This window comes from Vidua macroura, chromosome 33, assembly GCF_024509145.1.
Source record: "Vidua macroura isolate BioBank_ID:100142 chromosome 33, ASM2450914v1, whole genome shotgun sequence".
NCBI lineage: Eukaryota > Metazoa > Chordata > Aves > Passeriformes > Viduidae > Vidua > Vidua macroura.
In genome coordinates, this window is record NC_071603.1 from 732,189 (window position 1) to 757,009 (window position 24,821).

Here is a 24,821-nt window from a genome sequence, read left to right on the forward strand (position 1 = left end):
ACGCGGCCGGGAGGGCAGGAAGAGCTCTGCCCGCCCTCCCCGCAGCATCCCGGGATTCCGAGCGGATCCTTCCCTTCCCTTCCCTTCCCTTCCCTTCCCTTCCCTTCCCTTCCCTTCCCTTCCCTTCCCTTCCCTTCCCTTCCCTTCCCTTCCCTTCCCTTCCCTTCCCTTCCCTTCCCTTCCCTCTCCCGAATTCCCGGCGGTGTCACCTGCGGACCCCGGGATTTGGGATCGGGGCCAGGATTTGGGATCGGTCCCGGCGCGGCCGCTCCCGAGCGGATTCCAGGCCCCACCCCGGCCTCGCTTCCCTTCCCGGGAATTCCCGGAGCTCCCTCGGCCTCTCCCCGGGGAAAGAGCCCCGAAAATAAATCTGGAAAAACCCCAGCGGGATCGGGTCCCGCCCCAAAACCCTCGGGAATTGCCGAATTAAATCCCGAATTAGGGATGGGATTGAACAGCGGGGGCTCTCTGGGGGGGGAAGTCAAAATTCCCCAAATTCCCCCAGGACCCGGCTCTGGCTCTTCCCACTGCTGTTTTAACCAAAATCGGAGTTTTTCCAAGGGAAACTGAGGCTGGGGGAGGAGAACCCAAGGGGAAAAGTGGGAGGAAGTCAGGTTCTGCTCCCCTCCCCTGCAGGTGCAAAAAAAAAAAAAAGAAAATAAAGCTGGAAATGGGAGGAAAATAAGATTTTATGGATGTTGGAAAAACTGCCCCACTTTTCCCTGGTTTTACCCCAAAATCCACCCCTTGGATTTACCTTTTCCCTTAGGAAATGACACCAGGACAGGCAGAAACTTTAATTAATTTTCACCTTCATCATCATCAATCTGGGGCAAAAAGTTGGGGAAAAGGGTCAAAGCCAGACCCGCAGCTGTTTTTTCCTGGGAAGCAGCAGCACCAGGATTCCGTAATTAATTGGTTTTGGACTAATTAAACTCCAAGTTCCCTAACGAGGCCACCGAAGGCGAAGGGTGATGCCAGGACAGGGAGGATCCCACGCCCGGATTCCCCTTCCCAAACTCCGTTTTACTGGAGGTGAATCCTGAATCCTCCTGGGGAAATCCTCCACGTGCCAAACGGTTTTGGGGGTTTTTAACCAGAATTCCGGGAGTTTCAACCAGAATTCCAGGAGTTTTAACCAGAATTCCGGGAGTTTTAAGCCCAGTTCCAGGAGTTTTAACTGGAATTCCAGGAGTTTTAAGCCCAGTTCCAGGAGTTTTAACTGGAATTCCAGGAGTTTTAAGCCCAGTTCCAGGAGTTTTAACTGGAATTCCAGGAGTTTTGAGCCCAGTTCCAGGAGTTTTAACTGGAATTCCAGGAGTTTTGAGCCCAGTTCCTGCTCCTGCAGCCGTGGGTGGGAACGGGCAGAGCTGGGAGCTCAAATCCTCAGGACCTGGGCGGCCACACAGGGGCTGCTCCGGGGGGCGTCCCCGGGAATGTCCCCAGGGTTGTCCCTGGGATTCTCTTCAGGATTGTCCCCGGTTCTGTCCCCGGTTCTGTCCCCGGTTCTGTCCCCGGTTCTGGCCCCGGGCCGCTCTCTCCGCAGCAGCAGCCGCCCGTAGGTGCCCCCGGCCTGGCCCTTGGTCAAGCGCCCGGGGTTGATGCAGACACAGCCCAGGACGTCCTGCAGGGGACAGGGATGGGGACATGGAAAGGGGACAGGGACAGGGATGGGGACACGGAAAGGGACAAGGACAGGGACATGGAAAGGGGACAGGGAACAGGGACAGAAAGGGACAGGGACAGGGATGGGGACATGGAAAGGGGACAGGGAACAGGGACAGAAAGGGACAGGGACAGGGATGGGGACATGGAAAGGGGACAGGGAACAGGGACAAGGGACAGGGAACAGGGACAGGGAACAGGGATGGGGACATGGAAAGGGGACAGGGACAGGGCAAAGGGACAGGGAACAGGGACAGGGAACAGGGATGGGGACATGGAAAGGGGACAGGGACAAGGGACATGGGAAATGGATAAGGGACAGGGAATAGGGACAAGGACAGGGACAGGGATGGGGACAGCAGTCATGGGATGGAGAGGACCCCGCAGGGACAAGCAGGGACTGTCAAAAATCCGTGGATACAGCAGAACTGGGACCCCCCAGCCCACCCAGAGCCCAAAATCCACCAGCTCCAGGTGATTTGGGACTCTCCAGCCCACCCAGAGCCCAAAAGCCGCTGGTTCTGAGAGATTTGAGTCCCCCCCCCAGCCCCATCCCGGCCCTTCCCGTGGTTTTCCCGCTGGAATTCCGGGCTGTGCCCGCTGGGGGGTCGGGCTGGGGCCGACCTTGACGAAGAAGCGCAGCTCGGACGGGGTCACCAGCACGTCGGGGGTCACCGGCAGCGCCGCGAACGCCGCGAGCGCCTCGAAGTCCACGTTGAGCTCCTCGGAGGGTGGGTACAGGGGGTAGAAACTGCACGGGAGGTTTTGGGGAGAAAAAAGGGGTTTTTGGGGAGCAAAGAGGCGCTTTTGGGGAGGAAAGAGGGGTCTTTGGGGAGGACAGAGGGGTTTTTGGGGAGGACAGAGGGGTTTTTGGGGAGGACAGAGGGTTTTTGGGGAGGACAGAGGGGTTTTTGGGGAGGACAGAGGGGTTTTTGGGGAGGACAGAGGGGTTTTTGGGGAGGACAGAGGGGTTTTTGGGGAGGACAGAGGGGTTTTTGGGGAGGACAGAGGGGTTTTTGGGGAGGACAGAGGGGTTTTGGGGAGGACAGAGGGGTTTTTGGGGGAGGACAGAGGGGTTTTGGGGAGGACAGAGGGGTTTTGGGGAGGACAGAGGGGTTTTTGGGGAGGACAGAGGGGTTTTGGGGAGGACAGAGGGGTTTTTGGGGAGGACAGAGGGGTTTTGGGGAGGACAGGGGGGTCTTTGGGAGGTCCTCACCTGCGCTGGGTCAGGATGTGCCGCAGGATCCGCGTGAAGCGGTCGGAGACCCCGGAGGAGCTGTGGGAGGAAGGGGAGAGAAATGGGTGAGAAAAGGGAGGGAATGGAGAAAAAGGGGAAAATGGGAAAGGAAAATGGGGGGGAAAGAGAAGATTTGGTGGGGGGAGGGAAGAGAGAAAAGGCAGAGGAGAAAAGGGGAAAAAATGGTAAAAAAAAAGGGGAAAATTCTAAAAAATGGAGGAAGATTAAAGAAAGGAGGAAAAAGGTTAAACAAAAGGGGGAAAAGGTTAAAGAAACGGCAGAAAAAGGTCAAAAAAAGGGGGAAAAGGTTAAAAAGAGGCACCTGCTGATCTCCTCAGCCCCCATGTGGAAGAGGAGGTCGGTGGAGGTGAGGCCGAAGACGACGCCGTCGATGTCCAGGGTGCAGGGCTCGGGCACCAGGAGCACGCGCTGGACACACGGACACGGGGCTGGACACCCCAAACTCACCCCAGACTGCCCCAAACCCACCCCAAAATGCCCCAAACCCACCCCAAAATGCCCCAAACCCACACCAGAATGCCCCCAACCCACCCCCAAATGCCCCAAACCTCCTAAAATGCTTGAAACCCACCCTGGAATGCCCCAAATTGGCCCTAAATCACCTCAAAACTGCCCCAATCCCACCAAGTTTCCCTTAAACCCCTAAAATGTTCCCCAAAATCCCCGGGGCCGAGCTGGATTTTCTGCAGGAATATCAGATCTGCTCCTGAGGGACAAAGAATCGTTAAATGAAGGAGTTTGAACCCAAAAAGGGCTGGGAGGGAGCTCTGGAATTCCAATCCCAAATCCTTTGTCCCCCTGGAAGCTGCAGCAGCAGAAAAAGGGGCATTTCAGCCCAAATCCCAGCTGGGGTTTGCCAGGAGGGGTGGGGAACTCCTGGGAATTCATTTTTTTGGGGGGGAAAAGTGGAATTTTGGGGCCGGTACCGCTCTGTCCTCCTTGGGCAGGTCCGGGAAGGGGAAGGGGAAGGGCGGCTGCGGATACACGAAATCGTGGGAGACGTCCCGGAGCGAGGGCACCAGCACGAGCTGGGAGCCAGCACTGGGTGGGGGGAAAAAAGGGAAAAATGAGAGATCTGTGGGGTGAAAAGTGGTGTTTTTGGAGGGAAAAAACCCCCGTGGGAATGGGGAAATTGGGGCTGTTTCCGTGGCCACCTCCTGGTGCCCTCGATGATGGTCCTGAGGCAGAGCTGCAACACGTCGGAGAAGGGGCTCAGGAGCTGGCAGCTCTGCAGTGGGGAAAACAACAGGATTGGCACAATTCCCATGGTTTTGGGGACCTGGTGCTGCCCCAAATCCGCGGGGACTGAGGGGATTTTGGGGGGGACCCCTCCTCACCTCCACCTGCTCGTGCTTGGCGTCCAGGAACGGCCCAAACTGCAGAAAAATGGGGAAAAACCAGCAAAGAATCACTTTAAATCACCCCCCAAAAAAGGGATAATTTTTAATAATTCTCATCAATGAACCCAAATTTTAGCCCACACCCCTAAAATTCCAGGGCAAAATGAAACCGAAAAGGGGAAATTGCTGAAATTGATGCGTTGTGCCCAGGCAGGGAATCAGGATTTGACTCTGAGGGCAGCATTTGCTCTTAAAATGGAGCTTTTCTGTCACTTTGGGGTGAAAAATGGGGATTTTGGGGATTGCTGAGTGAAAAATGAGAAGTTTTGGGCACTCTTAGGGTGAAAGATGGGTGTTTTGGGGTTCAGAAATGGGATTTTTACATGAATTTTCCAGGGTTTGGAGCCTCCCAAGCGTTTCGAGGCTGCGGGGCCGGGCTGAGGGGTGCAGGGTTGGGTTAATAATGATGGAAGTAATTAAATATTCATGGTTAATGAGGGATTAATTGTCCTCACCAGCACACAAACGTCGGGGCGGTCGCGGGCCACGACCTCCAGGAGGTCACTGAGGGGCTCGAAGGCGACGCTGTCCGAGGGCGTGAAGGGGCCACAGGCCACCAGCACCATCCTCTGCTCTGGGGAAAAAAGGTTTTTTTTGGGGAAAAAAGGGTTTTTGGGAGAAAAAATGGGGTTTGGGAGAAAAGGGGGAAGTTTAGGAATGAACAGGGATGGAAAATGGGGGGGTTTGGGGACACAAAGGAGGGTTTGGGGGATGGAAATGGGAATGTGGGGAGGAAAAAAGGGGGCAGGAGGAGAAAAAGTGGCTTGGGGAGAATAAAATGGGGGGATTTAGGGACAAAAAGGGAGATGGGGGTTTGGGGGTGAAAAAGGAGTTTGGGAGGGGGAAAAAAGAGGGATTTGGGGGTAATAAGGGGAGTTTGGGGACAGAAAGGGAGATTGGGGAAGGAAAAGGGGGAGATGGAGACTCCAAAGGGCACTTTGAGGAGGAAAATGAGGATTTAGGGGACAAAAATCAGAGCTGGGAACGAAAAGAAAGGGATTTGGGGGAGAAAAAGGGGATCTGGGGACAGGAATGGGGAGCAAAAGGGGAGGCCCCAGGGCTCACCTGCCATCGGCTCCGTGGGGGTGTGGAAGGGCAGAGGGACCCCCTGTGGGAAAGCCAGGAACGTCCAAAATGCCCCAATCCCGCCCCAAATCTGCCAGTTCCACCCCAAATCCCCCCCGGGGGCGGCGTCACCTCGTAGAGCTTGGTCACCACCATCCTCCTGCCCGTGCTGTTGGTGCCTTCCAGGGCCACCACCTGCGGGACACCGGGATTGGGGGAAAACGGTGGGAAACTGGGAAAAAGTGTGGGAATCAAGGAAAAGGAGTGGGAACTGGGGGGGAAAACAGGGGCAGGAACTGGGGGAAAAAGGGGCAGGAACTGGGGAAAAAAGGGGCAGGAATTGGGGAAAAAAGGGGCAGGAATTGGGGAAAAAGGGGCAGGAATTGGGGGAAAAAAGGGGGAGGAATTGGGGAAAACAGGGGCAGGAACTGGGGGAAAAAGGGGCAGGAACTGGGGAAAAAAGGGGCAGGAATTGGGGAAAAAAGGGGGAGGAATTGGGGAAAACAGGGGCAGGAATTGGGGAAAACAGGGGCAGGAATTGGGGGAAAAAAGGGGGAGGAATTGGGGGAAAAAGGCAGGAATGGAGGGGAAAGGGGTAGGAATGAAGGGGCAGGGATTAGGGGAAAAGGGTGGGAATTGGGGTGAAGGGGCAGGGAGGGAAGGGGGACCCCCCCAAAGCCGCACCTGTCCCGGGAACAGGGAATATTCTGGAAGCTCCGAGAGGTCCAGCGGGACCTGGCCCCCCCCCGAGTGCTCCCTGTCCCCCACCAGCAGCACGGATTTGGCGTTCAGCTTCCCGTTCCCGTCACAGCCGATCTGCCCCAGCACCGTCACCGGCTCCTGCGGGACCCCAAAACGGGGGGGGGTTAAACCAAAACGGGGGGGATTCACCCCAAAACAGAGGGGATTCACCCCAAAAAGGGGGCTGGGGTCTCACCTGAGCCGGGAGCACGGCTGAGCTGAAGCTGTCCAGGCCGTGGTGCCTCCGCAGGACCTCCCCGAGCTCCTCCACCCGCTCGGCCAGCACTGGGAGGGGACCCTGGTGTCACCAACACCCCCTGACCCGCTGGGGGTGACCCTGGTGTCACCAAACACCCCCCTGACCCGCTGGGGGTGACCCTGGTGTCACCAAACACCCCCTGACCCGCTGGGGGTGACCCTGGTGTCACCAAACACCCCCTGGGGGTGACCCTGGTGTCACCAACACTCCCTGACCTGCTGGGGGTGACCCTGGTGTCACCAACACTCCCTGACCTGCTGGGGGTGACCCTGGTGTCACCAAACACCCCCTGGTGGTGACCCTGGTGTCACCAAACACCCCCTGACCCCCCCCGGGTGTCCGTCCCCACCTTCCCGCACGTCCAGCGCCTTCTGGAACATGGATTTGTAGGGTTTGCTGAGGCTCTGCTCGGGGCAGCCGAAGAGGCTGACGGCGCAGCCGCCGCGGCCGCTCCAGGCCGGGCCCTGGACGGAGCCAAACGAGGCCACGACCTCGCCCCGGCCCCCACGGGACGAGTATTTCTGGGAGGGGGTGACACTGTGGGGACAAGAAAACCAAAGGGTGATTCAGGCCTGGAGCTGTCCCACCCTGAAACTCTGCGGGTTTTGGGGTTTTCCTCCTATTCTGAGCACGAAAAGATGAACGGAGCGTAGAGGGATGAACTCCCTGATCTGTGAGCAGCGCATTTTAACAGGGCTTAGTGGTTTGTGCTTGTTAATGAGGTTTAAAAACCACAAGTGTTTGTAGCTTTAAAGACTTTGCAATTGCAAGGAGTTCAGATTTAAGAGTCCACCCCAAATTTACAGGCTCCACCTCACATAATGGTGTGATTTTTAAGGGAAAGGAAGGAAGAAAAGAGGGAAAAGGGGTGATCCAGGGAAGCCCCCCCAGGCCCCCTCACCCACCTCGGGGAGAAGCTGCCGGGGGAGAAGAGCCCGTAGGGGCTGCGGGACGGCGGCGCTCGCTTGGGCCGGGGCGTCTCCGGTGTGGAGTTGCCGCGTTTCTGGGAGCCCTGCGGGGAGCAGGCACAGCAGAAGGATGTTTCCAGGCTGGCTTTGAGGCAAACCCCGCGGATTTGGGGCGATGCCCACCTTGGAGGGGGTGCTGTAGGCGTCCAGCAGCTCGTCCTCCTGTCCCTCGTCGAGGCTGGCGCTCGTTAAGGGGCACCAACGCGCCAGGTTTGGGGTGAAGCCCACCCCAAGGAGCCCCAAATCCAAGAATTCCTCCCATTCCCAGGCCCCCGCGGGGGATCTGTGACAGCTCACGGCCCCCCACTTTCTGCCAGACCCCCCCAGACCGCTCGGGATCTGCTCGGAATGTTGGGATGACCTCGGGATGAGGGGATACAGCTCCTGGAGCGAGTGGATGTCGTGGAGGAGCCCCCGGCGCTCGTCCCGCCCGCGCCGGCCGCGGCTGCCGCGCTTGGCCAGCACCTGGGGCAGCAGGGCAAGGATGGGGGGGAGCATGGGGAGTGCTCCCCGCCATCCCGGGGGCTCTGGGGAATGCAAGGGGGGAATCGGGGACCCCCACCTCGTGCTCGAAGGCGTCGAGGCCCTCGGGGGTGAGCTGCAGGTCGAGGTCTTTGCTGGTGACGAAGGCCAGCAGCTCGTTGGCCAAGGCCACCGGGCCCAGCCCGTGGCTCAGGCACAGCTCCACCACTGCGGGGAGAAGAGGGCTCAGGGGGGTCCCAAATCCCACCGAGACCCCCCCCCAACCAAAGCCTTTGGGTACCTCCTAATCACCCCCTCAATCCTTTGTGCCCCCCAAAACCCGGCAGCTCCCAAAATCCCGGCCCCCACAACAGCCCCCCGTGACCCTCATAAACCAAATAATCCCTCGCAGCTCCCCTGACACCCCCAGATCCCCAAACTCCTCCTCAGTACAGCTGACACCCCCCAAACCTCCTCTGACACCCCCAGCCCCCCAACAGCCCTCACAGCTCCCCTGACACCCCCCCAAACCCCCTTCCTCCTCCCCTAGTCCCCCCATCTCCCTCCCAGGCAGCGCCCCCCGGAGCTCTCACGCTTGTCGGGCACTTCCTCGCCCTCGCAGCGCAGCTCGAAGAGCCGCAGCTCCCTCAGCACCGCCTCGGCCGTCACCGGCTCCGGGCCCCGCTCCGGCTCCGGCTCCATCCCCGGCTCCGCCATGGCCGCGCTCGAACCGCGCGGGCGCGACTCCGTGAGGGGGAGGGCGTGGCCAAGCCGTATAAGGAGAAAAGGCGTGGCCAAGGCGGGAAAGGGCGTAGTTATTCAAATTTAGACAGAACGGGCCAATGGGAGCGCGATGGGCGGGCGAGGGGGGCGGAACCGGCGTGCTCCAAGCACCGCCCACCGGGGTGGGAGGGGAAAAGGGCGGGAGGAAAAAAGGGCGGGAAAATTCGCGCCCTCAGAGCGCTGAGGGGGCGGGGCTGGGGCGGGGCTGAGGGAACCGACCCGGCCGGGCCTGAGGGGAACCGGGCATGAGGGGGGAACCGGGCCTGAGGGGGGGAACCGGGCATGAGGGGGAACCGGGCATGAGGGGGGAACCGGGCATGAGGGGGAACCGGGCCTGAGGGGGGGAACCGGGCATGAGGGATGGAACCGGGCCTGAGGGGGGAACCGGGCATGAGGGGGAACCGGGCATGAGGGGGGAACCGGGCCTGAGGGGGGGAACCGGGCATGAGGGGGGAACCGGGCATGAGGGATGGAACCGGGCCTGAGGGGGGAACCGGGCCTGAGGGGGGAACCGGGCCTGGGGAGTGGAACCGGGCATGAGGGGAACCGGGCCTGGGGGGTCCTGCTCGGGCCCGGGGGTCGCACCTGCCCTGGGAATTCTGCCCCGGGTCTGGGGTCCCCTCCCTGCCCGGCCCCTCATTCCCTCCGAGTGACGGCAGCCTCGTCCTGCACCCCCCGCCCAGGAGACACGCGCGGACCAAAACATCCCAAAACCATATGAATATAACCCCAAATATGTGATCTATAACCCCGAGGCAACCCCTAAACCTGTTCTTTTGCAGCACCTCGGAATGCCCTCACCCCCCGCCTTGAGGGGGAGAAAGAACTGCCAGAACAAAGAGTTTTGACTTAAATTTTTTTTTTCTTTGGTTTTTATCTCATTTTTAATTTATACAATAAAAAAATCACTGTATGGCACCCGGGGGCAGCAGATCCCTGAAGCGAAGGGCGACGGCCGGGGCTCCGTCAGCACAAGAGGCACCAAAATCCGGAGGATTTGCCCCAAAAGGGCCGAGCGTGAGGCGGGGGAGGGACAGGGGGCTTTGGCAAAGCTCGGGGGGGTCCCGTGTGACCCCCACCCCACCCCTCCCTCCAGCCTTTTCTGCCGAAAAAAGCCAAAAAAAGGGAAAAAACCGGCGCGGGGTCGTGGAAGGCACTTGGAGGGTCCGGTCAGGCGAACATGGTGAGCTGGAGCCACTGGGGAGAGGGAGGAGGAGGAGGGTGAGGGAGGAAGGGGAGCAGGAGGGGGGGGAGAAAGCGTGGGAGAAGCAAGAGAAGGAGGGAGAGGAGGAGGAAAAGGAGGATGAGGAGGGGAGGAGGAAGGCCCTGAGCTCCCCCCAGTACCTGCAGCAGGTCGAAGGTGACGACGCCGTCCTGGTCCACATCCATGGCTTGGAAAAACCCTGAGGGGAGGGAAAGGCGTTGGGATCTGGGGGGGGGGAAGTTCCATTTCTGAGGGAAAAACGCGGTCGGGAAGGCCGGGATGATTCAGGACCAGGGCAGGAAGGGATCACTTGGGATCTGGGAGGGATCGATTGGGGTCCTTTGGGATTGGGTAAGGGGGATCGATTGGGATCATTGGGGATCGGGGTGGGAGGCATTGTTTGGGATCACTGGGGATCATTGGGGATCACTCAGGACTGCAGGAGGGATGGTTTGGGATGGTTTGGGATGGTTTGGGATCACTCAGGACTGCAGGAGGGAGGGTTTGGGAAGGTTTGGGATGGTTTGGGATGGTTTAGGAGGGTTTGGGATGGTTTGGGATCATTTGGGACCACTCAGGACTGCGGGAGGGAGGGTTTGGGAAGGTTTAGGAGGGTTTGGGATCACTCAGGACTGCAGGAGGGAGGGTTTGGGATGGTTTGGGAAGGTTTGGGAAGGTTTGGGAGGGTTTGGGAGGGTTTGGGATCATTTGGGATGACTCAGGACTATGGGAGGGAAGGTTTGGGATGGTTTGGGATGGTTTGGGAAGGTTTGGGATGGTTTGGGAAGGTTTGGGATGGTTTGGGATGGTTTGGGAGGGTTTGGGAAGGTTTGGGAAGGTTTGGGAGGGTTTGGGATGGTTTGGGATGGTTTGGGAGGGTTTGGGATGGTTTGGGATGGTTTGGGAGGGTTTGGGATGGTTTGGGAGGGTTTGGGAGGGTTTGGGATCGTCGGGCCGCTCACGGAACATGGTCTCCAGGCGCACGAGGCAGCAGACGAAGCTGTCGAAGTCCAGGGCCAGGTCGGGCTCGGCGTAGCGGGTGATGAGCAGCTCGTGCAGCCTCTTGTTCAGCCGGTACCCTGGGGCAGGGGACAGCCCGGGGGTCACCCGGGGGTCCCCGGGGCAGGGGAGGGGTCCCGGGGGGGTCCCCGGGGGTCACCTGCGGCCTCCAGCGCCAGGCGCAGCTCGTAGGCACTGATGGAGCCCGACTTGTCCAGGTCGAACTTGCGGAAGATGCTCTGGCAGGAACAGCCCCCAAGGGAGCAGGGGTCACCCAAAACACCCCCGTGCACCCCAAAATCTCCCCCAAAGGAACAGGGGTCACCCAAAACACCCCCATGCACCCCAAAATCTCCCCCAAAGGAACAGGGGTCACCCAAAACACCCCCATGCACCCCAAAATCCCCCCCAAGGGAGCAGGGGTCACCCAAAACACCCCCGTGTACCCCAAAATCCCCCCCAAGGGAGCAGGGGTCACCCAAAACACCCCCGTGTACCCCAAAATCCCCCCCAGGGGAGCAGGGGTCACCCAAAACACCCCCGTGCACCCCAAAATCCCCCCAAGGGAGCAGGGGTCACCCAAAACACCCCCGTGCACCCCAAAATCCCCCCCAGGGGAGCAGGGGTCACCCAAAACACCCCCATGTACCCCAAAATCCCCCCGAAGTGGAGACCACCCATGAAGAAAGATGCCAAAATCTTCACCCCACGCCCCAACATCCCCAAAAAAGGGGGGAGAAGAGTGTAAGGTGGGGGGGGGGTGTCTCCAACCAGGAGAGAGACCCCAAACCCCCCACCCCGGACTCCAAACCCCCCAGCCCCACCAGGTAGTTGCGGATGCGGTTCCAGAGGACGTTGAACTCCACCAGTCCCAGTTTCCCGTTCCCGTCTTTCTGGGGGAGGGGGGTTAAGGAAAGGGGGGCTCCAGGGGTCCCCCCAGAGCCCCCCCCGGCCCACGGGCACAGGATACGTCCATCAGGTTCACCATGCTCCGGCAGGACTCGGTGCTGAAGCCCTTGGTGCGCAGATCTTTGTCTGGAATGGGGAGTTTTGGGCGTTAACGAGGGACGGGGTGTTAACGAGGGGGGCGGGGTTAATTGGGGGGGAAGCCCCCGAGTCCCGGCTCACGTTTGGCGATGATGCGGTTGAGGATGGTCTGCAGCTCGGTGACGCTGATCTCCAGGTCCTGGGGAGGGGACAGGGCGTGGCCCCGGTGTCACCGCCGAGCAGTGACGTCATCGGCAACCAGAGATGTCACGGCCAACCAATGACACCGTGGCCAACCAATGACATCACAGCCAACCAATGACATCACAGCCAACCAATGATGTCATCTACAGCCAATGACGTCACGGCCAGCCAATGACATCATAGCTAACCAATGACATCATCTACAACCAATGACATCATGGCCAACCAATGACATCACAGCCAACCAATGACATCACAGCCAACCAAGGATGTCATCTACAACCAATGACGTCACGGCCAACCAATGACATCGTGGCCAACCAATGACATCACGGCCAACAAAAAAGGTCATGGCCAACCAATGATGTCATCTACAACCAACGATGTCACTGCCAACCAATAACGTCACACCCAACAACAATGTAGTTGGTAACAAATGACATCACGACCAACCAATGACATCATCACCAAGCAATGACATCACCACCAACCACTGAGGTCACAGCCAACGGCCACCGCTCCCTTACCGGCCCCGCCAGCTGCCTGAAGAGCTGCTTGAAGTTCTCATCGATTTCGCCCTCGCCCAGCACTTTCTGGGGGAAAAAGCGGCCGTTTTGGTAAGCGCCCCGCCCCGGCGCCCCGCCGGCCCGTCCCCCCGGCCCCGGCTGACCTCGTCCGGCAGCGTGGCCTGGATCTTGTCGTCCATCTCCCTGCGGACAGACACGGAGCGGGCTGAGCGCGGGCGCGGCGCGCGTTTGCTGGCGCTGCCGCGGCGACGCTTACTCGGTGCCGGCTCTCTTCTCGGAGAAGACGCGGAGCACGAAGTCGCCCTCCTTGTTGGGCTCGAAGGTGGAGGGCACCACGATGTACTCGCCGGGCGGCAGCCGGAAGCGCGTGCTGACCTCGCGCAGGTTGATGAACTGCTCGGAGCGCGCGCGCGACGCGTTGGCCAGGAAGAACTCCCGCTTCAGGTGCACGCCCGACCTCCCCACGTACTGCGGGCACCGGGGGGAAACGCTCCAGAACCGCCCCAAAAACGCGCCCGGGCGCGGCCCGCCCCGACCGGCGCCGCGCCGGATCGGCACCGCCGGCGCATGGCACCCACCTCGGGAGGGACCTGTGCGGAGAGAGCGGACACCACGGCACCGCGGTTGGTGACAGTTGACGCCAGGTGACCCCAGCTGACCCTGATCGACCCCAGTTGACCTTGATTGACCCCAGCTGACCCCGGTACCTCATAGACAGCGAAGCCGATGGTCTCCATGTCCTTGCCGTGGCGGCGCTCGCGGCGCCGGTGCTTCTGCATCAGCGCCAGCAGGAAGCTGCAGCCCGGCTCCCGCCCGCCGTCCTCGTCCCTGTCGTCGTCCACCTCCTCCAGCTGGATCTTGAACTGGGGGTTGATCCAGAACGTGGCTGCAAAGGGGGCAGAGGAGGCTCAGCGGGCGCCCGGCCTGGCGGGCCCGGGGCCGTCCCCCGGCACGTACCGGGGTAGTTGCGGCAGCCGCCGGCGGTGCTGCCGCGCCGCCACGTCCCGTCGTAGAGCCGCGTGTTCCACTTGCGGAACTTGCGGGACTGCAGCGCGTCCGGCGTGAGGTTGCAGATCTCCAGGCGGGTGAATTCCCGCAGGAAATCCCGGAAGGACATCCTGCAGGAAGAGTTTGCCCTCATTTCCGGGCACGAAGCGGCCGGGAAAAGGGGTTTGAGTTGAACTTCTCCTACCAGAACTCCCCATCCTCCATCTTGACCATGAGCTGCTGGCGCAGCGCCGGCTCCACCGCGTGCCACTCGGCCGAGCTGCGGGGACAGCAGGGTCAGCAGGGCCCTGGGTCGTTACCGCTAACGAGCCTGGCGCTAACGAAGCCTCACCCGTCGCTCCAGGCGCCCGTCCACTCCACCTCTCCCCAGGGATTGCGCATCCGGATGAGCTCCAGGGCCTGCCCGCGGTACGGGATCTGCGGACGGCGCCGTCAGGGCTCCGCCACCCAAAATCCACCCTTTTCCCCCCAAACCGCCATCTGCCCTCACCTGCTTGGCGCCGGTCACCGAGTAGGCGTGGCCCTTCACCAGCTTCTTGAAGGTCACCGCCTCCATGTCGAAGGCGCTCGTTATCTGCGAGGAGCCACCGCGGCGTTACCCAGCGAGCGACCCCAAATCCCGCCGGTTTTGCCCCGAAACGCCCGGGGTGGCTCACGTCGATGGAGCAGCCGAGCAGGGAGCCGCGCTCCAGCGCCTTGAGGATGATCTGGTAGAGGTCGGCCGGGGGCCGGCGCAGGTCGAACCACTCGGTGACGCCGCCCGTGAAGTCCTCGAAGCCCTCGGAGGTGCTGCCGCCCGACAGCGCCTCGTAGCAGCCGTTCACCCTGCGCGGCAGCCGGGGCGGTTTTTGGGGGGTTCTGCCCCAAAACGGGCGAGGGGAGCGGGGAGGGGCCGTACTTGGCGTAGGCCTTTTCCAGCAGCGCGCTCCAGAACTCGGAGCCCTCAGCCGAGTGCACGAAGAGCAGCTTCCCGTCCTTGGTGGGCAGGAAATCGTCCACCACCACGTCCAGCCACTCGCCGAACTGCCAGATCTGGGGGGACAAGGAGGAGCCCCCTGCTTCATCCAGGGAAGGAGGCTTTGGGGGAAAAACGCCCGGTTTGGGGTCCCACAAGGCAGCGGGGAAGTGGAGTTGCCATAATGGAAGGGGGACACGAGGAACTGGGTGGGGAAAGGCCCCAAAGTACTGGGGGATCCTCCCAAAATTTGGGGGTGTGACCAAAATGGTGGAGGGAATCCTTAAAACGCTGGGGGTCACCCCAAAATTGCAGAGTGGAGCCCCCAAACTGTGCGAAATCTCCTCGAAATGATCAAGGGGAGGCTGAAAAAGGTGAAGAAAGCCCCAGAATGGCGCGGGAACCTCTCAGAATGACAAGAGGAGACCCGAAGCGACGGTGGGAGCCCCAAAACGTTGGGATTTGCACTCAAAATGGCAGAGGGGAGCCCCGAGCCCGGGGTTTGCTGACCTGGAAGTGGAAGATGCCGGCGTAGCCCTGCTGGAAGCTCTGCCCGTGCGGCACCACGCGGTGCAGGAGGGTCTCGTTGAGCGTCAGCGAGGCGATGGCCGCCAGCAGCCAACAGTCACCTGGGCGGGGCCAAAAACGCCAAATTCTGGCCAAACCGCCCCCCCCAGACCCCAGAGATTCGGGGCAGAGAGCGAGGACTCCTCACCCAGCGCTCCCTGGCAGATGTCGGTGCGCGTGGCGCCGTCCACGATGAACTGCGGGCGCGGGCACAGCTCCTGCGGGAGAGCGCCGGAGTTGGGGATAGTCGCGCGCTCCCGCGGGATTTTGGGGAGGATGGGGACGGCGCCGGGCTCACCGTGGGCCTCTTCCACTGCACGCCGCGGGTTTTGGAGGAGCCGGGGCCCAGCTCGCGGAAGCCGAGGGAGGTGGCGGCCGGGGGGAAGGCGGGGTCCCGGAACAGGGTCCCGGAGCGCCGGCACTCCTCGGCCAGCTGCCCGAAATCCTGGCCCAGGTAGCGCACGGCGTTGTCGTGCCGGCCCAGCCCCAGCTCCTTGGCCCGCTGCCGCCGCACCTGCGCCGAGACGCCGGTGCAGAACACCGGCACCACGGGCGGCTCCGCCATGCTGCGGGAAAGCGGCGGGGAAAAGGCGCTCGGGATTCGGGGAAAAACGGCGGTGACGCGGATGGGCTGCACGGGGAGGGGGTGTTTGGGGGGGGATTTGGGGTTCTTGGGGGGGAAACGGGAAAAACGCGCTCGGGATTCAGGGAGAAGTGGGGTCGGGACTTGTTTTCCGCACAGGGATGGGGGTTTTGGGGTGGAATTTGGGGTTTTTTGGGGGGGGGGAATTGGGATTTTCCCCCAGATTTGGAGTCCTGCCCGTGTCGGGTCGGAGGAAATTGGGGCGGTTTTGGTGAGATGAGAGTGACGCCGTTTTGGGGTAAAAAGCGGGAATTCTGGGGGCAGGGAAGGTCACACAGATCCCAAATCCCGGGGTTTCACCTCGAAATGGCCCTGTCAGAGTGAACTCCTGACAATCCCCACGCGGGACAGCCCCAGAGGCTGAGGAAACGGGAAAGCCCCAAACTGGTCGTGCAGGTTGAGGTGGGGCCGCGGGTGCGGCCCCGGGTCCAACCCCGAGGGCCTTCCTCAAGCCCTGAGGGAGGTTCATTAAGCATTGGGGTGGTTAATTAAGCACGAGGCATGTTAATTAAATGCTAATCAGAGCCACCAAGGAGTGACAGAGCCGTGACAGGGGTGGGGGGCAGTGCAGCCCCCTCCCAAAATGAGGCCAAACACGGGGGTTTCTGTCACCCCAAACCCCAGCACAGCCCAAGGGTCAGGGACACCCCAAACTCGGGGACTGTGCACCAAAAATGCACAAATTAACCCCAAAATGGGGGTGAGGGGGAGTCCAACCCACCCTCCCGCCCAGGGGTCCCCCCAGTTCCCTGTGCCCCCCTCCCTGACAGTGCCAGGTCCCCTAGCCCCCCTCCCCACGTACGCTTTTGGGGTGAAGTTGGCAGAAATGGCCTCTTTTCACCCCGTTTTGGGGGCCCGGAGCCCCGGCAGGTGCCGTGGGGCGAGGGCTGGGCCCGGCTGCACCTCAGCTGCCACTTCTGCCCTGCTGCTGGGGAGGAAACGGCGGAAAAGAATTAAAACCCCAGCGAAAACCACCGAAGCTCCAGCAAAACCAGCAGCAACCCCCATTCCCCCTCCCCGAGGCAGCTCCAACACCCCAAAATCCCCTTTTTTGGCAAAACCGCGGCTCGGGGGGTGGGGTGGGGGAGCCCCCCCCCAACTCCCACCCCTTTCCCGGCTGCGGGCAGGGCAGGGAGCAGGCCCCGGGGGCAGGTTTTGCCCGTTCCCGCGGGTTTTTGCCCCGTTCCGGAGTTGTGTAAGCGCCCGGAGCGGGGTCTGGAGGCGCTCCCGCTGTGTCACCGGCTGTCCCCGGCTGTCCCCTCCCGGGGCCCGCTCCGTACCTCTGCCTGCGGGGGCGGCGCTCCCGGGCTCGCCGCTCTTTTTTTGGAGGGGGAAAAAACGGGGCAAAGGCGAATTTCTCACCCCAAACTTCCTCGAGCAGGAAGGCGAGGCCGCCCCCGCCCCCCGAGACTCCTCCCTGCGCCGCTCCCTCCCTGCCCCCCCCCGCCGCAGGGAGGGACACGCAGCGGTTTTTGGGGCGGGGGGGGGGTCCCGGGTGGGTTTTGGGGGGAGTTTGGGGCTGTTCGGGAAAATCCTGCGGGATTTTCACCGCATTGAAAGGGGGGGAGGGGCGTGGGTGGTGCTGGAGGCGCAGGGAGGGACACTGGGGGGACACTGGGGGGGGGTGGGCATCCCTGGGGTGCGCGTGACCCCCCCCCACCAAGTCAGACCCCACTCCCCCTTTTTAATTTTTCACCGTTTTTCCCACAGGAGGAAAAAAAAAAAAATCAAAATTAAGGATTTTTTTAATACGTGTTGCCCATTTTCTGCCTTTTTTTTTTTTTTTTCACATTTTCTACGTTTCTCCCCCAAAAATGGGGAGGCAGGAGGGGCCTCGGGGAGAAAAGGAGCGATTCTGGGCAATTTTGGAGGGTTTGGGTGAGAAATAAGATGGAAATGGAAAAAAGAAACTGAGAATATATCACCCCAAACCACCAGCTGGGACGGCAGGAAAGAGGCGCCTGTGAGCAAAAATGGGGCTTGGGTTAAAAACCCCCAAAATTGGTTGGGTAAAAACCAAAGAAAGGGCTTTGAGGATGTGGCACAGCCCCAGTCCCAGCAGGTTTTCCCCCAAATCAGGTAAGGAGCAGCCCCAATTCCAGGGGGTTTTGGCCAAAAGCAAAAAAAAAAAAAAAAAAAAAAGGGCCAATTTTGGGACAAAACTAAAAAAGGGCCAAATCTGGGGGCAAAAGTTAAAAAAAGGAAAGACCAATTCTGTGCCAAAAGCAAAAAGGGGCCAATTCCAGGGTTAAAAAACAAAAAAAAAAGGGGCTAATTTGGGTCAAACCGAAAAAAAGGGCAAATTTCCGCACAAAAAGGGCCCAAATTCCACACAAAATTAAAGGGAAATTGGGTCCAAACTTGCTGTAAAATCCCAGTTTTGAGGATTTCTTTGCGCCCTAGCCCTGTCTGGGCCTTCAGGGTTACCCCAGGCTGCTCAGGGCTGGTTTTGGGTGGGAATCAGGGATTTTGGGCAATGGGATTTAGGGTGGGAATCAGGGATTTTGGGCAATGGGATTTAGGGTGGGAATCAGGGATTTTGGGCAATGGGATTTGCAGCAATTTGGGAGCAGGACTCTGAAGGTTTGGGGTTTGACCACCTCTGGGGTTAATTAGGGCCCTGCTTTATTAGCAGGGGCATCCTTAGGGCTCCCCACTTCATTGGGGGGGGCTTCATTAGAGCCCCCACTTCATTAGCAGTGGCGTAATTAAGGCCCTGCTTGATTGGGGGAGCATCATTAGGGCCCCCACTTCATTAGCAGGAGCATCATTAAGGTCTTCCACTTCATTAGTGGGGTGTCCTTAGGGTTCCCTACTTCATTAAGCCTCCCTGCTTCGTTAATGGAGGCATCATTAGGGTTCCTTGCTTAATTAGAGCCCCTCACTTCGTTAGCAAGAAGATCTTGAGAACCCCCTGCTTCATTAGAGCCCTCCAGGTCATTAAAGGGGCTTCATTAGGGACCCCCACTTAATTACTAGGGGCATCATTAGGACCCCTACTTGGCTGGGAGGGTGTTAGGGCCCTAATTAAGGCAGGGCTTCATTAATTAAGGACTCACAGGGCGGGGGGGCAGCCATCAGTTCCATGGCCAGCAGGTCCTGCAAAAAGAGATAAGAACAGCTGCTTTAGGCAAAAAAACAACTCAACTCAGGCAAAAAGGTTGTTTTTTTTTTTTTTAATTACAATGAAAAGGAGGTTTCGGTGGGACTGACCTTGTCAGAGACCCCGGAGAGGAACGCCTGCCCAACGGTGTCTTCTTCGGGAGGAGAAAAACAACCAGAAAATAATTTTTTGGGTAAAACCGCTCGGTTTGGAGGGTCTGGAACGTGAGGGGTGGGTTTTGCCTGGTTTGGAGGGTAGCTCAAAGACCCCCAGAACAAGAATTAGCATGCAACTCCCTTAAAGCTTCAAGTGGCCCCAAAAGCCCCCACACCCAACCCTTTGTAATGCCTAAAAAGCCCTAAATCCCCCCAAAACCAGACCAAGCGTTTAATTCCCAACAGATCAGAGCGAGCACAGCTTTAGCTCGGTCTCGTACCTCTCTGCCCCACTCATGCTGCGGGATCAAAGGTTTCTCTGAAGCTTAAGCTTTCCTTTTCTGTTGTATTTTAGTAAGATTTAAGGAGCTGAATTGATTTTCTGCTGCCAAGACAGGGAAAGGCGGCAAAAGCCCCTCAGGAGCTCCGGCGCCTTCCCGCCTTTTTCCTTCGCCTCAGCAGCGTTAGCCCCGCCCCTTCCCGGCAGCCGCATTCTATAGGCCGCAAGGCCGCGCCGCCAGCCAATCAGAAGGCAGAGATTGACGAAGCCACGCCTCTCTCCCTAGCTGCTGCTTTTTAGCGGTGGCATCGGCCAATCAGAGATGAGGCGCGCAAAGGAGGCGTCGCTGATTGGCTGGGCGCCGTGAGGGCGAAGTGTGAAGGGAGGGACGGCTCGGGGCGGGGTTTGTGAGGGGGAAGGGGCCGGGGGAGGCGCTGCGGGCACAAAGCAGCGGGCGAGGCGCGCGGGACGAGGGGAGCGGGGCAAGGCGACGAGTCCGGCTCGTGTCGGGCGTCCCCGCGGGGCCGAGCGGGGCGCTCCCCTCGCCCGCGCCGCCCCTCCCTTAGCAACAGCCGCCGGCCCAGCGGCGTCGCGCGGGGGATTTTTTTCTGATTGGCCGAGCCCCGCCGCGCCTGGCCAATGAGCGCGAGCCACGGGACCCTGGGCGTCCCCGCCCACCCCCGCGCCGGCGGCGGGGCCGCTCGGAGCGTACCAAGCGCGGGCGTGCGGGGGGGGGGAGGCGGAGCCCAGCGGTTCAGGGTTTAGGGGGGCCGCGGCTCTCCCCACACTCCCCGTGCAGCGCGGGGAGCGGGGGCTCCTCAGGGTCTCTGTAGGGAGCAGCTGGTCTGGGGGGCGAGGTGGGGAGGGGAGCAGGCTGGGAGTGAACCTTCCCCCCCCTGTTCTCCCCCCCCCCCGGGCAGCTGCGTGGTGCGGTCCGGGCGGAAGTGAGGTGTCGCGCGCTGAGGCGGTTCCGGTGTGGGAGCGGCCGGGGCTGGGGGGGCTGAGGCGGGGTCGGGCCCGGTGAGTCCCGGGGGCGACAGCGGGGCCTGAGGGGCGGGCAGGGCCCCGCGGGGGCGTGCGGAGCGGCCGGAGGCAGAGGGGGGCTCGGGGGAAGCCGAGCGAGCGGTGACAGTCGGGGTTCCCGGTGGAGGAGGGGACGCGGATGTGGGGGGTGGGGGGGGGGCAGAGGGACGTGAGGGGACCCGGAGGGTTTGGGGACACTGAGGGGGGACAGAGGGACAGGGAGGGGACAGAGGGACAGGGAGGGCTCCTGACGCGGAGGTGCCACCTGGGGACACGGCACCTGCTGCCACCGAAATGTGGGACAGGAGCCAGCGCCGCCGGCGGGGACCGAGAGCTGAGTTTGACAAAACGCCGTTTTTATTGCTCGCAGGAATCGTTAACGAGCTAAAAAAAAACCACCTTTGGGCAAGCCCCAAACCCCCCTGATCCCGGGGCACACGGGGCTGGTTTTGAGGTGCAATCCCTGCTTTTGGGGGTTCCGGGCCGAGGCTGTGCCGTGTGTGACAGCAGGAGCCCGGTCCCTGATTCCGTGGATGGTTTTTTGGGGTTAAATCCATTCTTTTTGGGGTTAAAGCCCTGGTTTTTGTGGGTTCCAGGCCGGGGCCATGCTGTGTGCGACAGGAGGAGCCTGATCTCTGATTTTGGGGTTAAATGTGGGTTATTTTTGGGGTTAAATGTGGGTTATTTTTGGGGTTAAAGCCCTGTTTTTGTGGGTTCCAGGCCGGGGCCATGCTGTGTGCGACAGGAGGAGCCTGATCTCTGATTTTGGGGTTAAATGTGGGTTATTTTTGGGTTTAAATCCATTATTTTTGGTGTTAAAGCCCTGTTTTTGTGGGTTCCAGGCCGAGGCCATGCTGTGCACAGCGCTGGTCATGGCAGGAACCTGATGGCTGATTTTGGGGTTAAATGTGGACTATTTATGAGGTTAAATCCATTATTTTTGGGGTTAAAGCCCTGGTTTTTGGGTTCCAGGCTGAGGCCATGCTGTGCACGGCGCTGGTCATGGCAGGAACCTGATGGCTGATTTTGGGGTTATATTTGGGGTTAAATGTGGGTTATTTTTGGGGTTAAAGCCCTGTTTTTGTGGGTTCCAGGCCGGGGCCATGCTGTGTGCGACAGGAGGAGCCTGATCTCTGATTTTGGGGTTAAATGTGGGTTATTTTTGGGTTTAAATCCATTATTTTTGGGGTTAAAGCCCTGTTTTTTGGGTTCCAGGCCGAGGCCATGCTGTGCACGGCGCTGGTCATGGCAGGAACCTGATGACTGATTTTGGGGTTATTTTTGGGTTAAATGTGGGTTATTTTTTGGGGTTAAAGCCCTGGTTTTTGGGTTCCAGGCCGAGGCCATGCTGTGCACGGCGCTGGTCATGGCCGGCAGCCTGGCGCTCACCACGGCCGTGGTGGCCCACGCCTACTACCTGAAGCACCAGTTCTACCCCACCGTGGTGTACCTCACCAAATCCAGCCCCAGCATGGCCGTGAGTGCTTTGTTCCTCGTTAATCACCCCTAATTAACCCGGGGGCCTGCCCACGCTGCCTCACTTCTGCTTTTGGGGCCGCCCTGGGGGCTGAGGGGCTCCCCGAGAAGCCCTGGGGACAGCAGCGGGGCTGGTTCCACCCACCCAGCCCCGGGGCCCGGGTTTGGGGCCCCAAACCCCCCCCCATTCATCCCAAAATGCCCTTTGGGGGCTGCTGTCCCTGCAGGTGCTGTACATCCAGGCCTTCGTGCTGGTGTTCCTGCTGGGCAAGTTCATGGGCAAGGTTTTCTTCGGGCAGCTGCGCGCGGCCGAGATGGAGGTGAGCGCTTCGTGGGGGAGTTTTGGACCCCAGAGGGGCTTTGGTGCTGATTTAGGGGGATTTTGGACCCCAGAGGGGCTTTGGTGCTGATTTCGGGGGGATTTTGGACCCCAGAGGGGCTTTGGTGCTGATTTAGGGGGGATTTTGGACCCCATAATGTCTTTGGTGCCGATTTAGAGGGGAGTTTTGGACCCCATAGAATCTTTGGTGCCGATTTAGGGGGGATTTTGTCACCCCAGAAAGTCTTTGGTGCCGATTTAGGGGGGAATTTGGACCCCAGAGGGTCTTTGCTGCTGTCTGGGGGGAGAATTGATGCATTTTGGGGCAGAATTTCGAACCCTGAGAGTCTTCCAGTGCCACTTTTGGGTGGGGATTTTGAACCCCAAGCGATCTTTGGTGCAAATTTTGGACCCTCAGAGTCTTTGGGCCCCGTTTTGGGGTGAATTTTGAACTCCCAGGGGTTTTGGGTCCCGTTTTGGGGTGAATTTTGAACTCCCAGGGTTTTTGGGGCCCGTTTTGGGGTCCAGCTTGGGGGGCTGCCCCTAAATCTGTCCCTCAGCACCTCCTGGAGCGCTCGTGGTACGCGGTGACCGAGACCTGCCTGGCCTTCACCGTCTTCAGGGACGACTTCAGCCCGCGCTTCGTCGCCCTCTTCACCCTCCTCCTCTTCCTCAAGTGCTTCCACTGGCTGGCCGAGGACCGTGTGGATTTTGTGAGTGTTGGCAGCAGGGAAAACAGCTCAAAAACCGCCCCAAAAAACCCCAAATCCAGCCCGAAACCACCCCAAAAATAAGCCAGAATCAACCCAGAACCTGCCTGAAACCAGCCCAAAAATAACCTGTAATCAACCCGAAACCAACCCAAAAATAACCTCAAATCAGCCTGAAACCAGCCCAAAAATAACCCTGAATCAATCAGCCTAAACCAACCCAAAATCAGCCCAAAACCAACCCAAAAATAACCCAAAACCAGCCCAAACCAACCTGAAATGAACCCTAAATTAATCAACCCCAAAACCAACTCAAACCCAACCCGAAACCACCCCAAAGCAGCTGGAAATGAACCCAAATCTCGTTTTTTTAATGGAAAAACTGGATTTTCCTCCCCTGCACAGATGGAGAGGAGCCCCAACATCTCGTGGCTCTTCCACTTCCGAATCGTCTGTGAGTGCTCCTCATTTGCATATTTTTGGGGAAGAACCCGGGGCAGCCGAGCGTGCTGGGGCCTGATAACCCGAATTGCCCTAATCAGCAGCGGCTCGTTAACGAGGCGGGGGGGTTAACGAGCTCCGTGGAGGGTAAACAAGGATCAAAAATGGGATTTAGGGGTGCACTTCCCAAAATCAGAAAAGTGGGATTTAGGGGGGGTGCACTTCCCAAAATCAGAAAAGTGGGATTTAGGGGGGGTGCACTTCCCAAAATCAGAAAAGTGGGATTTAGGGGTGTGCAAGCCACGTTTGGAAGGAAGTTTTGGGTAGAAGGCGTGGCTGGGAGTGGAGAAAGCTGTTAATTAAGCTCCTCGTTAGTGGTGGGGTGTAGGAACCTCCGCCCAGAGCTGCTCCCGAGGGTGGGACCCGTTCATTTTTTGGGCTCTCCCGGCCCCTTTTTCCCAGCCCTGATGTTCCTGCTGGGAATCCTGGACTTCCTCTTCGTCAGCCACGCCTACCACAGCATCCTGACCCGCGGCGCCTCCGTCCAGCTGGTCTTCGGCTTCGAGGTGGGTGTGGGGGGGGGGTCCCGGGGGTCCCCAGGGCCCCTCCCGGGGCGGGATGTCCCACCTGGCACCTGTCCCACCCCCAGTACGCCATCCTGATGACCATGGTGCTGACCATCTTCATCAAGTACGTGCTGCACTCCATCGACCTGCAGAACGAGAACCCCTGGGACAACAAGGCCGTGTTCATGCTCTACACCGAGCTCTTCACCGGTACCGGGGGGGCTGGGGGGGGCTCAATTAGGCGTTGCTTAACGAAGAGTCGAAGCGTTGGGGGTGTTCAGGTGGGCTGGGTTGGTCAACAAAGAGTCAAAGTCTTGGCGGGGCTCAGTTGATCTGCATCGGTCAACGAAGAGTCGACGTCTTGGCGTTCATCCGGTCTTGGTTGATCAACAAAGACTTGAAGTCTTGGTTTCCAGTGGGTTTTTGTTCCTCAATGATGATCCAAAGCGTTGGCGTTCGATTGGTCTTGGTGGCCAACCAAAACTTGAAACGTTGGTGGTGCCTGGCTGGTCTTGGTTGGTCAACGACGATTCAGAGTCTTGGTGGGGCTCAATTGCTCTTCATTGGTCAACGAAAAACTCAAAGTCCTGGTGTTAACTGGTCTTGGTGGTCAGCCAAAGCTCAGAGTGTTGGTGGTGCTTGGTTGGTCTTGGTTGGTCGATGAAGGCTCAAAGTTTTGGTGTTCAGCTGGGTTTGGGTCGTTAACGAAGGCTCGGAAGCGGTGCTGGTGCTCAACTGGCCTTGGCCGGTGAACCGAGGCTTGCTCAACCGGTCACCTCGGCCGTCCCAAAAGTGGCCCAGGTGACCTTGGGGTGCCGCCTCGCCACCCGAGCTGTCCCCAGCGCGTCCCCGCTGTGGTTCCTCCCCAGGCCTCATCAAGGTGCTGCTCTACATGGCCTTCATGACCATCATGATCAAGGTGCACACCTTCCCGCTCTTCGCCATCCGCCCCATGTACCTGGCTATGAGGTGAGGCCCCTCGGCCCGGGGGCGCTCCTGGGTGTGATCCCGATCCCCATCCTCATCCCAATCCTGATCCCCATCCTGATCCTG

At 59.7% G+C, this 24,821-nt stretch overlaps 3 protein-coding genes across 3 annotated transcripts; 1 reads left to right on the forward strand and 2 right to left on the reverse strand.

Annotated features, from left to right (window-relative positions):
* Positions 1-722: 722 nt before the first annotated feature.
* On the reverse strand, positions 723-8,590 carry POLA2 (DNA polymerase alpha 2, accessory subunit). The gene is made up of 18 exons (XM_054001873.1): positions 8,412-8,590; positions 7,919-8,046; positions 7,736-7,821; positions 7,480-7,534; positions 7,294-7,400; positions 6,738-6,925; positions 6,326-6,414; positions 6,073-6,228; positions 5,521-5,583; positions 5,389-5,431; positions 4,779-4,897; positions 4,261-4,299; positions 4,078-4,151; positions 3,850-3,964; positions 3,225-3,331; positions 2,882-2,941; positions 2,290-2,416; positions 723-1,624 (listed from the first exon to the last, which is right to left on the reverse strand). The coding sequence occupies exons 1-18, from the start codon at positions 8,533-8,535 to the stop codon at positions 1,379-1,381; spliced, it is 1,926 nt and encodes a 641-aa protein (XP_053857848.1). The 5' UTR covers positions 8,536-8,590; the 3' UTR covers positions 723-1,378.
* Positions 8,591-9,443: 853 nt separating this feature from the next.
* CAPN1 (calpain 1) lies at positions 9,444-20,095 on the reverse strand. Its single transcript, XM_054001910.1, has 25 exons — positions 19,235-20,095; positions 18,909-18,952; positions 18,755-18,794; positions 16,498-16,623; positions 15,351-15,618; positions 15,201-15,270; positions 14,996-15,114; positions 14,429-14,562; positions 14,187-14,355; positions 14,021-14,104; positions 13,862-13,947; positions 13,715-13,789; positions 13,480-13,640; positions 13,230-13,408; positions 13,101-13,112; positions 12,779-12,990; positions 12,666-12,705; positions 12,523-12,588; positions 11,933-11,990; positions 11,775-11,839; positions 11,629-11,697; positions 10,965-11,043; positions 10,768-10,884; positions 9,946-10,004; positions 9,444-9,798 (listed from the first exon to the last, which is right to left on the reverse strand). Exons 5-25 carry the CDS (start codon positions 15,615-15,617, stop codon positions 9,772-9,774), a joined length of 2,148 nt encoding a protein of 715 aa, XP_053857885.1. The 5' UTR covers position 15,618; positions 16,498-16,623; positions 18,755-18,794; positions 18,909-18,952; positions 19,235-20,095; the 3' UTR covers positions 9,444-9,771.
* Positions 20,096-20,179: 84 nt separating this feature from the next.
* Positions 20,180-24,741, forward strand: SYVN1 (synoviolin 1). The gene is made up of 8 exons (XM_054001820.1): positions 20,180-20,253; positions 21,593-21,733; positions 21,960-22,052; positions 22,612-22,764; positions 23,167-23,215; positions 23,665-23,768; positions 23,852-23,978; positions 24,638-24,741. The coding sequence occupies exons 2-8, from the start codon at positions 21,602-21,604 to the stop codon at positions 24,739-24,741; spliced, it is 762 nt and encodes a 253-aa protein (XP_053857795.1). The 5' UTR covers positions 20,180-20,253; positions 21,593-21,601.
* The last annotated feature ends 80 nt before the right edge of the window (positions 24,742-24,821 follow it).